Below are 16,221 nucleotides of genomic sequence, written 5' to 3' on the forward strand. Positions count from 1 at the left end.
TATTAAAGTAAAACATTGATTTTACATGTGACTGAGTTATTGCATATGAATATTTATGTATTATGATGTACATAATTTCTTACAAGGAAATGTATACGTGGTTTATGTGAGTTGATACTCACGAGGGATGAATGTACCCCCTAGTAGTGATATATTATGATATGATGCATATAATTTCTTATGAAGGAATGTGAATATGGTTAGCGTGATATGATGGATATGGTGGTGTGATATGAATGTTAGTTAATATTGGCGATATATTATGCCAAATTATATATACCCATGATGGTTGCAGTGAGAGTAAAATAGATATATACTATAAATGATTACGTTTGGGAAATCTAATTTTGTTTTGCACAAGGGTAGGACTTATTAACTTTTTATGCAGAGACGTTGTCCTACCCTAAGATAACGCGCCAACTTAAAGGTAAAGTGTATCAAACTCATATTTAAATAAGTTATCATATGTGTATGTAATAAGTTGAATGTAAGTGGAAACTATATTGTGAGTTATTTTGGAAATTGAGCATGATGAATACTATTATCTGAGATTTCTTGGAAATGTATATTGGTGGTTGAAATTTTACATGGGAAGAAACTGCATGCCGTTTTGAGAATACGGAACTAACTTGTCTTCTAAGTTGAAATGATTGAATAGTATATTTCTTTATTCGAAAGATATGAACGTATTGTTATTTTGTTGTTAGTCTACTCATACCAGCAAATTCAATTTGCTGACCCATGTTTGCTTTGTTTTGCAACGTGGGTGTGTTCTTGGGAACATAGATGGTGGAGTGCAATGGATAAGGACACGTGATTTGGAGTTGTTCTTGGAGTCTTCTGGTTTAAGATTTTCTGAAGGGTACAGTTTTGTTTTGAGATAGATGTAATAGAGTTGGTTAGTTTCTTTGTAGTTTAATAATGTGATTTAAGGATTGTTCCTTTTAGTTTTCTTTTGATTTCAGTTTTGTATATATCATGTTTGATAACAGGATTTTGGGTTTTGTTGCACCCCAGGTTTCCAGATGATTAAATATCATTGTTTTAAATATTGTCTGGAAATTTGGGTGTGACAGGAGCCATCGATTATCTTTAATTTTTTATGTATTGGTTTCCAGTTAAATAGTTAATCTCTCCTGCTATTATTGATGCACAAATTGTAACTCCTTTCAACACCAATATGATGAGTACCAAAAGAATCTACGAAGCACATCCTCATTAATTTGGCAAGATTTGTTTATAAGTCTAACATATAATTAACATGGATGTCCTTGGACACGGATGCGGCATGGACGCGCGTCGAACACGGTCAACATGGTCAATACGCAGTCAACTAAACCGGACGCGGGTCAAAACACAGTCAAAACGCGGTCAACATGGTCAGGACGCAGATTTTGACCTAAAAAATTAAAAAACTAAATTAAAATAATATTAAAAAACTAAATTTTTTCACTTTTTTGTTTTGTTAAGACTTATGACATGTTTTTAAAGTTTGATTAAGAAATATTAAACTTAATTTTATGACTATTTATCTTTAATAGTTTTGAATTTATGAATGTTGATACATTTAATTTAGTTTTTAATGTTTAATTTATATAAAATAAAATTATAAATATTAATTAATTTCTGCGTCTTTTGCCGCATCTTAGTCCTACTTTTTTGAGATATAACTGAGTCACCGCATCAGTGTCTGCGTCCGTGCAACATAGTATTCCACTCATCATACTAAGTAACTAATTGAGAGGATGTCTCACTACTTGCCAAAAGTTATTAGCATTTTTTAAAGGGAGTCTATGGCTGCACGATTGTTGAAACGCAGCAGGTGACGTATACTCTTTAAGTGTGATCTTCCAATCGAAGAGTTAAGCCACTGCAAATAACCACATATCCAGACAGACTTTGGAATATGTTCCCTTATAGCAATGGTATCAAGTGCACGGTATACCTTGTAGTCAATTAATTACGCATATGAGCTTCAATTGCCATTGCAACCTTAAATGCACACCTTAACGTTTCCATGGTAAACACTTGCATCTTCAAAGTTCAAACAACACGTGCTCGACATCTTCAAACAGAACAATTATAATCATTAGCTGCTACGGAATCAACAACCAATCCACAGTTATAATTTAAGAATCTATATCAACAAGATGCACTTACATTTGTTCTGATAATTGTAAATACAACCACAAGAACAAAACTGCCACAATGCCTCGACTTTTGAACACTAGTAAATATCGCAAACAGACAATTTTGAATCCTACCAAAACCGCATAAACTCGTACAAAACCATCACCGCCTCGGCTTCTTTGATGACGACTTCTTCGAAGAGTTCCCACGCTTCAGACTTGCATATGTGTCAGCATCCTCTTCGCCATCATCATCACCCCCTCTTCTTTTTCTTTTGTTCCCTTGCTCTTTGACTTTCTGCACATATCATCAATTCAAATCATTATTGGTTGCAACTAAAAAAGTTCAAAAATAATTTGTGCAGAGTAGTGAGGATCACTCATTGACGCATGTCTTTCCAAACGAGACTTAACAACCATTGGTGATACTCCAGCAGGCTCAACAAATTTTCAAGAACTAAATATGGTGATACTATCAACAGATATGAACCCTAAGATTTTTTTTTTTGGACAAGTTAAAATTTATTGATTATAGTGAAAAGGAAGTAGATACAGAATGTGAGTGAGTTCCTCACACTAAGCTACAGTAAAGAAAAAGTAGCACTTAAACTCCTACTGAGACTTTAATAGAGTTAAGTCCCCAATATTATATTAGACCACCCCAAAACCATATCCTTGAAGGCATAGTTCCTTTTGAGCTCAGAGGCAGACAACCAGTACCACAGTGTTCCTTTAATTTCTAAAATAGTTCTCTGCATTGACCTTTCTTTGTTCTTGAAGACATGGTTATTCCTTGTTTTCCATATGACCCAGATCACAGCATAAGGGAGCAAATGCCATACCTTGTTCCCAAAGTTATTCTCACTTCTTCTTCTCCATTGTTGCAAGAGCTCTTGTATGGAATCAACTTGTGCCAACAAGGGGAACGCCCTCGACACTGGTTCCATTAGTTTTTCCCAAAGCTCTAGTGCGAAAGAACAATGGAGAAACAGGTGTAATATGCTTTCGTCAAGCAAGTCACACATCAAACATGTAGGAGATACCATGGTTTCTCAATGGATGAGTGCATCGGCTGTTAACGTACGCCCGTGTACTACCCCCCAAAAGAAGAATTTCACCTTTAGTGTTATTGGGACTTTCCACACCAACTTTACTGGAAAGGGGTCGAGAACTTGGCCTGCATTGCGACCTTGAGAATCCAAGGCAGTATAAAAAGACTTCCCTGTAAATTTTCCAGACTTGGACCAAATCCATACACACTTGTCACTTTCCTCGTTAAGTCTCACATTCTCAATTTTCAACGTCAAATTGGCATATTGTTGCACCTCCCAGTTATTAATTTGCCTTCTCAGATATAGGTTCCATGCCAATTGATTGTTGTCCACACAAGCAAACTCATTAATGAAACCTCTCTTCTTTGTAGAAACTTGAAAGACCAGTGGAAATTGTTCAGCCAACGGTTTATCCCCAACCCAAGTATCAAGCCAAAACAAACATCTATGACCATTACGAACTTTGAAGGTGATTCCGCTTGTGAAATCAGAAAGGACATTAAGTATACCTCTCCAGAGACTACACCCGTATGGTTGTGACGTGGAATTTGGCCACCACCCGTGTTTGTGACCGTATTTTGCAATAATGACCTCTCGCCACAAGGACTTATCCTCGGTAATAAATTGCCATAACCACCTGCCCAGTAAAGCTTGATTCATAATTGACAAGTTCCTGATGTCCAACCCTCCATTCTCCTTTGTTGAGCACACCTTATCCCATCCAACTAAATGGTATTTCCTTTTTTCCTCTGTCGACCCCCAGATGAAATCTCGAATCTTCCTCTCTAAAACTACTGCCACCCCTACAGGCAAGGTGAGAAGAGACATAAAGTATATCAGTAGGCTAGACAAGACACTTCGTGCTAGAATTAATCTTGCCCCTTTAGAGAGAAGTTTCTGCCTCCAACCACCCAATCTTCGTTGCACCGTTTCAATCACTGGATCCCAGACAGCTTTACTTTTGTAGGATGCACCTAATGGCAGTCCGAGGTACCGACACGGTAGTTTTCCAACCTCACAGCCCAAAGTCCCTGCTAAGCCTTCAATATTTTCGACCTCACCAACTGCAAGAAGAGAAGTTTTTGCCATATTCGTCTTTAAGCCAGAAACCGCCTCAAAAATCAGTAGGATGGACTTTACCACAAGCAATTGTGAAATTGATGCTTCAATAAAAAACAATGTGTCGTCTGCAAACTGAAGCACTACAATCTCTGGCCCGTTAACAGCAGGTTTAAAGCCACTAATGTATCCCAGATTCATCGCTTTGATTGCCAGTCGAGAAAGTGCTTCCATAATGACATTGAAGAGAAAAGGGGATATGGGATCGCCCTGCCATATGCCCCTTTGACTACGAAAGTAACCTGCTGGAGAGCCGTCAACCAACACAGAGAAAGAGGATGTAGTGAGACAAGTCCATATCCACTTCCTATATTTATCCCCAAAACCCATCCTTCTAAGCAAATAATCAAAAAATGCCCAATTAACATGGTCATAAGCTTTCGTGATGTCAACCTTGCACAAGACACCATTCTCCTTGTTCTTTAAGCGAGTATCAATGCATTCGTTCGTTATTAAAGGACCATCAAGGATCTGTCTCCCGCCAACAAAAGCACTTTGTTGATGCGAGATAATAGAGGGTAGGACATCTCAAATTCTGGAAGCAAGTACTTTTGATATCACCTTATAGATACCCCCCACTAGACTGATTGGGCGATAATCCTTAAGAGAAAGAGCACCCTTCTTTTTTGGGATGAGTGTGATGAAAGTCGAATTGTTTCTCTTATCCAATGTTGCCTGATCTTGAAACTCTTTTACCACGGCCATGATGTCGTCTTTGAAAAAATGCCAACACTTTTTAAAAACAACCATCTGAAAACCATCGGGCCCAGGAGATCTGTCACCTCCTAATCACAACCTCTTGTTCGGTAAAATCGGCTTCCAAATCTACTGCTTGTTCCTCCAAGATGGTGTTGAAATCCAGTCCATCAAGCTCTGGTCTTACTAAAGGATCCTCCGAATATAAGTTTTCATAAAATTCTACAATGTGTTCTCTAATGCAAGCTTTATCACTCACCTTTGTCTCCCCAATAAGCAAACTATTAATGGAATTAGTTTTGGCCCTGGCATTTGCAGTTTTGTGGAAAAAACTAGTGTTGTTCTCTCCTTGAAAAAAAAAAAAAAAAAAAAAAAAAAAAAAAAACTAGTGTTGTTCTCTCCCTCCTTGAAATATTTGGTTCTTGCAGGTGCTGACTAGCAAAGTCGGTAAAACCTTTGGGTGATGATCTCTTCTCTCCATCAAAGAGTTACTGATCTCATTTAAAACAGGCTTGCCAATCAAAAAAATATATATATATTTGGTTCTTGATTTCTGCCGCCAAGATATCTCTTCTCTCCTCATAAGCTCTTTCAGTTCACATTTGAGATTTGCACGATGCGCCTCTTCTTCTAGGGTCAAAACACAGGTTTCCTCTATGCGGTCTAATTCATCAATCTCCTGGGACTTAGCCTTAATGAGTAAGTCGACTCTCCCGAAACATTCTTTGTTCCATGCCCTTAGCTTCTTTTTCAACTCCTTGATTTTTGACCACCATACGAGCTTGGGTCCCTTCAAATGAAAAGGACAACCACCATTCCTCCATGAGATTGATTAGATTACTATCCTCGAACCACATCAATTCAAATCTAAAAGGAGAAGGGCCCCTTTTATAGTGAGTGCAATCCAAAGCGATAACTCTATGATCCGAAAAGTACTTAGGAAGTGCTACCTCTTTTGCCTGTGGAAAATGATCATCCCAGTCCAAAGAAGTTAGAAATCTATCGATACGGCTGCGACTTCTGCAATCTGACCATGTGTAAAGTGCACCACTCAAAGGATAGTCCAAAAGGCCATTTCTAGACACAAACTCATCAAACAACTTCATTGAATTAGAGATTCTGCACCCTCCAGCTCTTTCATAACCAAATCTCCGCAGGTTAAAATCTCCTCCTAAACACCAAGGCAAAGGTGACCATGCCCTTACATCTTCCAGTTCCTCTAAGAAAATACTTCTTAAAGCATCATCATTTGGACCATATACACTAGTCATAAGCCAAGAGAAACCATCCGCTATCAAACTACATTCTAATGTTAAAGTATAAGCACCCGGTAACATGTTCCCTACCTCTATAACATCTGAATCCCATGCTATTAAAATACCCCCAGAGAATCCAATTGCAGGAAGACAAATAAATTTCCACGGATGCCGCCACAAATCGTCAAGCAAAGGATTCGATATTTCCCCATTTTTGTCTCCTGTAGAAGAAGAACAGAAGGCTTGTGTTCCTCCATAATTAGCCGTATATTATTACAAGTTGTTAGATTAGCCAGCCCCCTAACATTCCATGAGATCAGTTTAATCGACATTTAAGTCATCAACCTCCCTTAGAACAACCTCTTGCTGAACTCTAATTCCAAACTCCGCTTGCATATGTGCTTCACTGTTATCCTTGGACAAATCCTTGAAAAGTTTCTCCAGACCCATTCTCCCCATATGAGAAGACAGACCCAGATTCCTAGGAATCGGTACCACCATAAACTTGATCCAATCAGTGAAATCTTCATTTGTTTGGCATCTATAAAGTCTGCTTGCCATCTCTCCCGCATTAAACATCGACACATGGCCATTAAATCCACTCTCACTGTGAGTAAAACCCCGTAAAACATTGCTCTCCTCCGCTGTTTTGCCTTGAACTTGCACCATTTCTCTGATTTCAAGACTTCCATGAGCTGGGGTGGAGCGAGAAGGAAGCATGGCAATTAACTGGTGGCAAGGCGGCAGAGAGTGAGTCCCTAGTTTCATCCTCAGGTGTACTACAGTAGCTGTTTGAGAAGTGAAGGGAGTTGACAAAATCGGATGAAAATGGGCCTGAAGGGTCCCTTCTTGATCTGAGGTTCCCTTTCCTGGATTTGTTCCTCCCCCGCATCTTTTTGGGCCTACTAACACTTCTCCATCTCATGAGCCTGTTAGTCGAAAGGAAGTGTTCCCGTTCAAAGTTTCTACTAAAACTTCTGCCCCTTATATGATTATGGGCCCTTCTCCTCGGTCCTAGGCTTGGATTTTGAGTAGACATCTCCTCATGAAGCCCAGTCGGGTCCACTTCAAAATCACAAAGCTCTTCTACTACTAAGGGCGTTGCCACGTCATTTCCTCCTACCAAAGTATCGATACTATTGCCCTCAAGTACGATATCTTCGGTTGGTGTGACTGAACTATCTTCCTGTGGTCTGACAGCGGTAGTGCTCTCAGTTCTTTCATTTTCAAATTCAAAATTTGAAAGTGCAAGTGTTCCCTCTCTTTCTCCCTGAAATCCAGGGGGCCTACTAGGATCTGACGATATTTGCTCATTAGTGACATCATTGACATTGGCTACTGAGCCAGCCACCTCTTGCGGTCGAAATAGCTCGTCTTCACCCTGTGCAGCTGGAGGCGCAACACCACTGTTAAATTCCACCTCCACCCATACGGGGAAAACATACCCACTTTCCTCTATATTAATGATGCGCGGAACTTTAGCTGGGTTCATCACATTCACCTTCACTCTAACCTTCGTCTTACAACAATTAAGAGATGACTCATCAGTATGCAGCATTGTACCACAATCTTTGGCCAACAAATCAACAATAGTTGGAGTCTTCAGGTGTAAAGGCACCCCCACAAAATTCAGAAACACATCTTTATGCCCCAATAATGCACCATTAGAAAGTGCGCCTACCTCAGGATTCCACCTTTTAAAATGAACTACACCGTCCCAAAATTTTAAGGGAGGCATACCAACAAGTCTATTAGCATCCTGCTCTGAATTGAAGAAAGCGAGTGCTCCGCCTCCTTCCATAGGCCTAAGATCAGTTTGCCTGAAGACTGCACACATTTTCTGCTTAACCCACGTCCAATCAGGTATGCCAGTAGACACAGTGCAAATCACTGTTGTACACCACCATGAGGCATTCGTAACCTTTCCGATCGACCTCACATTGATTGTGGGTATTGTAGGCTGTACCCTGCTTGCTGTGATACCTCCTTCTCTATTGTTTGGGTTACATGGTGGAATAGTTCGAAAACACGAAACCCCGATATCTCTTTTTGGTATAGTAGAGGACGGTTGAGAGGGTTCCAACAACTTCATAAGCTTTGATCCCATTTCTGCCCACCCTTCGTTGTTGATCCCTGCTGGAAAGCAAAGGGTTTTGGGTCTACCATCTCTAGCAGCTCTAGAGATAATCATCATATTAATAAAGTCTCCTCTTTGATTTGTTCTAATCAAGCCAATCAGTTTTGTGTAACCATCCCAGAAACTAAGTGGAGGACCACTTGTGATAGATCCAAGGGAACTTTGGCATAGAAAACTTCCCAACCATTTAGCCCCACCTAGTGAAACTGAGCACTTAAAAACCCCCTTTCTTCCTCTCTCTATTAAGCTCACCTCTTCAGATCCATGTGTATTATTCCACCACTCCAGTTCAAAAGACTTTCCTTCCACTACTGCAAAGCTCCTCCTTCTGCCATCGTGAGGTCTCGTCATCTTTAGGGCCTTTTTTTTTTCTTGTTGGAAGAAAACTAGATCACCAATTTGTAGCTCGTTAGAATTCACAATCAACAGGAACTGTTCATTAAATCATTGGGTTTTCATTACGACTATATGTAGATACATGTTTTGGCTCGAGACAACATAAACTAGCTTTTAAAGGAGATCCATAACTCAAAAGAGCATCTTCTAATATCCTAACACCCCAGATGGTTAAGAATTGAGATCACCCAACCAAATTAGCTTCATGCGGGAGCAATTACCTCAGACACACCAGAAAATTTTGCGCAACTGGCACATGCATCATGCTGAGACAATGTGTTTGTAGCGTTTCATCTCGACATTGGTTATTTCAAACAAACCTCTATTTCTAGTTCAACGTTGGAACTGATCTATACTTTCCCACTAACTACTAAGAGAATAAAAAAACCACTTAAATAAATGATGATGACAACAGTAATACCGTTAGAGCCAGCCTTTTGGCCTGTGCCACACGCTCCGAGAAAAAAAGAACTTCCTCCTCTTGAGCAGGAAACTCGGGAAGCTTTTTTCCTGAAACAAAATGACATGCAACAGAATATGCTTTAGTGATCAATATAATCAAAACAGCTTCTGGGTGAAATGTGATTCTCCACGTATAAAGACAGTCATGCATACCAATAAGCTTCTCAATCTGGATATACCACTCCAGCTCATATTGATTTACTAGTGAAATAGCAACTCCAGATCGCCCTGCACGAGCAGTTCTACCCACTCGGTGAATATAATCCTGAAACACACTTTGAGAGATTAGCAGAAATAGGAACATCAAAGTATTTGTGGCACGGATTGCTAACTAAAGATAAAGAGCAAGAATGTGCAAGTAATACGAAGCAAGACATCCTATGTTTATCAGAGGCAGGTTTTGCAAGTTGGCCTTTTGAAGTGCCAATCTTCATCTGGTATTAAGGCCATTCACTATATGCAAACCACGCAAGTAGCAGAAGTGCACGAAAAACACTCCATGAACTAGGTCAAACAAAGGATCTTAAGACTTTAAACTTGTTGCCCTACTCCTAATTGCCAAACTAACCTAATGTCAAAAACCCTGATATCAATGAACTCACCTTAGAATTGGCCGGAATATCATAATTGATAACCATGTCTACAGAAGGAATATCAAGCCCTCGACTTGCAACATCAGTGCAGATAAGAATGGGACACTCTCCAGCCTTGAACTTGTTTAAGGCTCCAAGTCTCTTTGCCTGTCAAATGTTCCAGATAACAATATGAACAAAAGACGTATTGAATATAAAAATTCCATATTATGTAAACTTTTGACGTTATGCACACAACGTTATACTAGTTTTTAACACATTATTACTTTAAAAGAATGTGTGTGGGAGAGGGGGGCAAGAGTATATATACATCCAGAAATAGATAATACACCAACATGGGATGGGAAATGACAATTTAAATGTCAAACCACACACACACACCAAAATTGAAAAAAAATAAGAATATGATGTAAAACTTGGCACGACCTAAATAATGGTTTTTGAAAAGAATATGCACCACCAAGTCCACTGACCAAATTTGTGCATAGAAATTATAGAGTACCTGACTCATTTGACCACTAATTGGGATGGCACCGAATCCCAAGTTTCGAAGAATCAAAGCCAGAAGACGCGTTGACTCACAAGTGCGAGTAAACACCATTGATGTACTTCCAGGAATATCGCTTAAAATAAATACAAGGTAACAGTCCTGCGTGTGATTTTAAATTAAATAGAGGTTAGCACAGAAGAATACAATTTCTAGGATATGTGACAATGAATACTTTGGGTTGGGATCACACTGAAAATCACAAGCCCCAAACCAAGTTAATTCTCAATAATTGGCTCAGTACACAGCTTTTAATGCCCAATTAACCCAAGATCCTGCAAAATATAGTGGAAAGAAGAAAACCTTGTACTTCGCAGGAACAAAGCGATACTGCTGCTTCAGAGTGTCAACAGTGGAATATTTAGAAGCTGCCTCAATCTGAATAAACCAGAAAAACTGAGATTTAGACCGTAACTGATACAATTATGCAGATAGTGCAACACCAAGCACTAGTTGTGCAAAGATACGCAAACTTGTCAACCATAAAGAACACAAAAGGATGCGTAAAATAATACAGTAGAAAGAGAACACACCTTCACAGGATTCCGCAGACATGCCCTTTGTAGTTTGCGGACCTAGAAACACAAGGTAACAGATTAGTGAAAGCTGATGGTTGTTATCCAAAGACATTAAAAATAATAATTAAAAACCATAGTCACAAAGCTTGAAACTATGAACTCAAGGGTTCCCTTTGTCATTTCAAGAATTAGAGCATTGCAGATAGAAAATAGGAAAATCAATTGATAACATCTTACCTTTTTTGTCATGGTAGCAGAAAATAAATATGTCTTGCGCTCTCTGGGAATGGCCTTCAAAATGTTATCAATTGATTCCTCAAATTCCTCATTCAATAATCTATCTGCCTCATCCAAGACCTGCCAAATACAAGCAAGTCATAATTAGTAGGTAAATAATAGATTCAGAGATGGAAATTAAGTTCCTGTATTAAAAAAGTTATGCAACGCCATTTAGAAATTAAAATAAAAGCCTGTTTTAAAAAAGGAAAAGCACTTGAACCAGTAAGTGTTTGGAATGTTGTTCACACACATACCACTACAAAAAAAAAATATGGGACTTGGCCGGACAAAGGCAATACAATGTTCTAGGGACAAGAAACCACTATAAATTGCTTTCGAAATAAAGGGTGCAATTTTTTCATGTACAAAACATTGTTTGTTAAAACAGAACTCCTAGGGACAAGCAGTCATTTGTTTCAACTTACAGTTTTTTTTAAAAAAAAGATAAAATTCTCTACATTTTATTATCCTTTTTATCTTACTTTCATAAGCCACACCCCTCCTCATAGCATCTCAAAATCCCCAGGCAATACTCCTACCGTCCATCCTCCCTCCTTGAAGGTTAAGTGGTCGATAGAGCGCATTGCAAAGGCGAAAGGCTTTATAGGAGGAAGCAAAAAGGTGGGCACTTTTATAATGAAGAAAGATAAGTGTACCAAATTATTTTTGACATCAAGGAATTTCTCTCCTATTGGCCTTCTGGGACTTTGACCATTAAAGGGCTTCAATCATTTGTAATGTAGGGTGTCCTGCTTACAGTAAAGCAAGAGGTGGGATTGCGACTATAAGTATTAAAATTTGGTCTGTGTTCCAAGCACCAATAAGTTGATGGAAAACTTTGCGCAGTCAATAGAATGTCATGTTTTAGATGTCATAAATTGTACCAAAGAATAACAATGACATCATCCAAAATAGACATATGTAGGAAAAAAAAAGAATGAAACTGATTATCCGGGTTAATGATTTAACCTTCAAAAAAATCAAATTGGGGAAGAAAAGTTAATAACTAAAACTCATAACAGAAAACAGAAACCATACCAAGTATTTCAATGTCCGCAGACTAAAACCTTTCGTATTGGACAAGTGGTCAATGAGTCTCCCAGGAGTTGCCACCTATTAAGAAAAAATGTGAAGGAAAATAGACACCTTATGAGAATATGTAGATCAGGTATGGATCCCATGGGCAAGGTCCTCCACAACCAGTATAGATAAGCAATATGATTAATATGATGTAATAGAAGTTAATCAGCTCATTTTCACTAACACTGTTAAACAATTACAAATAATGATAGGGGAAACTTTAGCCTCCGACTCAATCTGAAACCTGAGGCTTAAACTCACAGAACTCGGATGGTCAACACTTTTTGATTTACATGTGAGGGGAAAAGCAAAGAAATCAAAACATAAATAAAATACAAACATGTGATAAAAGCATTCACCTGTTAGCTTAACTGGAAAGAATTCTTCTCTTTTACTAAATTCAATGTCATAATTTTCTATTCACAATTACATCTTATAAGATACTGCTCTCCCAGATCTTCCAAATTAAATAATGCTAAAAGATTAGTGGACTTGGGGTACATTAGTTGCAAGGAGTGCCAATGGTGTGTGCATCCTCCAATAGTTGTTTGACATCATGGTTTCAACAAGTAATGTCAGATAGAGGACGAGTTGACATGTTATTTGTCATAAAAAGTCCGTAAAAGAGAATAGACATTATATGTCATTAATAAATTACTAACGTAAAAACAACAGCAAACTTATTTGTGCAATTCAATCAGCATTGCATATTTGCATGCATACCAACAATGTAACAGTAGAGAGAATCATACCCAAAAGGAAGAGATAAATAACAAAAATTTCAAGCAGAAGAGCACAGGCAAAAGGGAAGTTAGGAAGTGCATTTATTTAAAAAAATATCAGCAGATTTTTCTTTTTAGCCATATGTATGAATTCTTTGTAAACTCAAATCATATCAATTAATTTAAACCAAAACACTAAGAGGAAGTGGTCTAATGTATGATCTCTTGATGTGGTCTAATCAATGGCTCCCCACCCGTAGTAAGAGGAAGTTGTGGAGCATCAGTCCCTTCACGATACTTCGGGACATATAGTTGGAAAGGAATCAGAGACATTAACACTGCAAAAATGACTCTTCACATCAAAGGATTGTTTTCTCTTTGGTGTAAGCGGTGGAGGGAGTTCAACGAGATACCCTTTGGGTCTTTTGCATTTTCTTGGGACGCTATCATCCAAGAAGCTTAATTCATTGTTGTCTTTTTATTATTATTATTTGTAGTTGTTTCCTGTTTTTTGCACTCTTAGCGTTTTCCTTAGGAGGATATCTCATCCTACATTGTACTTTCTCCTATATATTGCAAACATATAAATTGGTCGTGCACCTCTTCCATAATAATAATAATAACAAAAATTCAAACCATAACAAGTAATCCAGTAGAAAGATAATATTATGCACATAAAACTTACCACAATATGCGGCCTCTTTGCTAGTGCAATTGATTGTTGCATCATGTCTATCCCCCCAACCAGCTGCAAAGATTTGAATGGTTAATATTTGTCTCAAACATAAATGAAAAAGATTTGAACTACCTAAATAATAGATGATTACAGACTGCTTATAGAAAGTGTAAATCCATCTAGACTCACCACTGTACTCTTTACACCTATGATAGATCCAAGAGCTTGAAATTGTTCTGATATCTGAATAGCAAGTTCCCTAGACAAGAAAAAAGAACAACATCACCACCATAAACAACCAAATTACTAATCATGGAGAAGAAGAAAAAAAGTAGTAGAATACCTCGTGGGAGACAGTACGCAAGCAAAGAAAGCTTGGTTAGCGTCCAAGAGAGCGTCGAGAATGGGGAGAGCGAAAGCTCCAGTTTTACCAGAACCCGTTTGTGCAAGCCCAATCAAATCATTTCCTAAAATTAGATTTAAAAAATAAAATAAAAAATAAAATAAAATAAAATAAAATGAATGATGAAGAAGAAGAAGAACCTTGAAGAGCATGAGGAATGGCCTCAATTTGAATCTTTGAGGGAGTCTTCCACCCCATACTCTCACAAGCCTCAACGAGCTGCTCTTTCAATCCCAAATCCTTAAATGTCTTCACTTCTTCCTTCTCTTCTTCCATACTGTTAATCAGAACAATCTCCTCTCTTCCTTTTAAGGCTTCCAAATTTTGCGGTCGTATAAAACCAAAGCCCTGACGGAGGGTTTTAGCAGAAAAGATATTTACTATTTCAACATTGAAATATGCCGATATTAGAAATCTTTATTATAAAAAAAAAAAAAAAAATCACACGTGCACCTTTGAGTAGGGGCAGTCAATGGTTTTCATAACCCGATAACCGATCCGAACCAAACCGTTAAAAAATGGTTTGGGTTTTGATAATTTAATTTGCCCTCTACCGACCTGAAACCGAACCGAACCAATAAGATATTGGTTTGGTTTTGGGTTTGTCGTCCACCGAACCGATATGAACCTGAACCGATAAGATAACATTTTAGTAATATTTATTATTAAATTTGTATATGTTTTATCAATTGTGTGGTTAAAATTAATTAATTTAATTTAAAATTTAATTGATTTTATAGTTTTTGATTTGGGCCGGTTTGGATTCGGTTTGTAATATATCGATCCGGTTCGGTTCGGTTTGATTTCAAATTAAACGTAATATTTTCGATTCGGTTTTAGGTTCCCAATTTTCTTATCGGGTCGGATTTAGATTTTTAAAACCCGACCCAAACCGATCCATTGACAAGCCATACCTTTGAGGTATCTTCTTTGTTCATTTATTATGGTCCTGTTATTGACGGACCCCATTTTGTGTTGTGCAGACCAGAGTTCAATTTGGAGTCTGCAATTGTGTTGGGCACACCAAGAGTCCAATACAACCCCATGCCCAAAACCGATTTCTTAACAAAACTGGGAAAATAGGTTAAACTAGAAAAACCCCATCTTCTTCTCCTTCAACGAGTTATCCGACTAAAAACAACTTTTCTTTTCTGATAGTAATAACTGGAAAATATGTTTTTTAGGTCAATAGTAATTTTGTAATAAATTTTTTTTTGGGGTCCGCCCAACACAAAACAAAAAAAATAAAAAAAAATGGGATCCGTCCAACACAAAATGGAAGGTACCCATAGCGAGTACCTTTATTATTCAGTTATCTCTCTACTCGTAACTAGGGTGTCAACAGTCCGGTTATGGTCCAGTTTTTAGTGTTGTAAGAACTAAGAACTATTTAATTTTACGATTCTGGTTCTGGTTTCAATTTTTTCAATTCTTAAAATTGTAGAACCATACCCATAACCATCGGTCCTAGCGGGTATTTTTCAGTTTCGGTTCTTCATTTCGATTCTTAAGATATTTACTATTTACACTGGTTTTTATTGATTTTATTAAAAAATATGTACTAAAAACACAAAAATACTACACAAATGAGTCGTTTTTTAAATATTCATATAAAGAATTATGTCATTCAATAATAAATTAAATAGAACTATATATTTAAAGTTGTAAACTATATTTTTATATTATTTATAACATTAAATACTACAAAAATTACATATTACACTAATAAATAAAATTTAGTAATATATAAATGAACGTTTTGAGTTTTTATATTCTTTATTTCAATATTTTTTTATGTTAAAAGTACGATAACGTCCGGTTTCAATTCTGGTCTGATTTTTTGTTTAAAAACTATTTGGTTCCGGTTTTTTAATACCCATTTTAAAACAATTTCTAAAAATAAAAACCGGGACCATGATTTTTTATACGATTTTGGTTAAACGGGCACCATCGACACTGGTAGTAACTATATTGTAGAATGATTTGATTGAGGTTAGTTGGGAAATATAATCCCAATTAAGCCAACCTTTTGTAATCTATTCATATCAATATATTTGCTAATTTAGAAAAAAAAAAAAAATTGAAGAATGACTAGACTTTTATTAGTCTTTTATTAGGGTGATTTAGCTTTAGGTCCTCCTAAAAATAGGGCTTTT

General features: G+C 37.4%; 1 protein-coding gene across 2 annotated transcripts; it reads right to left on the minus strand.

Moving 5' to 3' along the window:
• Positions 1 to 1,754: 1,754 nt before the first annotated feature.
• Positions 1,755 to 14,454, minus strand: LOC147513233 (DEA(D/H)-box RNA helicase family protein). Of its 2 annotated transcripts, XR_015215314.1 has the most exons (14): positions 14,206 to 14,454; positions 14,006 to 14,129; positions 13,852 to 13,921; positions 13,672 to 13,734; positions 12,223 to 12,297; positions 11,143 to 11,262; positions 10,921 to 10,962; positions 10,691 to 10,765; positions 10,343 to 10,489; positions 9,850 to 9,987; positions 9,401 to 9,512; positions 9,207 to 9,295; positions 2,161 to 2,427; positions 1,755 to 2,065 (listed from the first exon to the last, which is right to left on the minus strand). XR_015215314.1 is itself a non-coding variant. In XM_086596249.1 (13 exons), exons 1-13 carry the CDS (start codon positions 14,339 to 14,341, stop codon positions 2,293 to 2,295), a joined length of 1,326 nt encoding a protein of 441 aa, XP_086452375.1. In that variant the 5' UTR covers positions 14,342 to 14,454; the 3' UTR covers positions 2,067 to 2,292. The 2 variants fall into 2 exon arrangements, 1 of the variants encoding a protein (XP_086452375.1); XM_086596249.1 differs by lacking the exon at positions 1,755 to 2,065 and having other exon boundaries at positions 2,067 to 2,427.
• Positions 14,455 to 16,221: the final 1,767 nt, after the last annotated feature.

The sequence above is a fragment of the Coptis chinensis genome, chromosome 3 (assembly GCF_015680905.1).
Source record: "Coptis chinensis isolate HL-2020 chromosome 3, ASM1568090v1, whole genome shotgun sequence".
In the NCBI taxonomy this organism is placed as follows: Eukaryota; Viridiplantae; Streptophyta; class Magnoliopsida; order Ranunculales; family Ranunculaceae; genus Coptis; species Coptis chinensis.

Coding starts and splice junctions, on each gene's coding strand:
- LOC147513233 (XM_086596249.1), bottom strand. CDS start 14,341: ATGGAAGAAGAGAAGGAAGAAGTGAAGACATTTAAGGATTTGGGATTG. Junction 12,298..13,671: donor CAAAGAGGCCGCATATTGTG/GTAAGTTTTATG, acceptor TTTTCTTAATAG/GTGGCAACTCCTGGGAGACT. Junction 9,988..10,342: donor TTAGTGGTCAAATGAGTCAG/GTACTCTATAAT, acceptor AACATTTGACAG/GCAAAGAGACTTGGAGCCTT.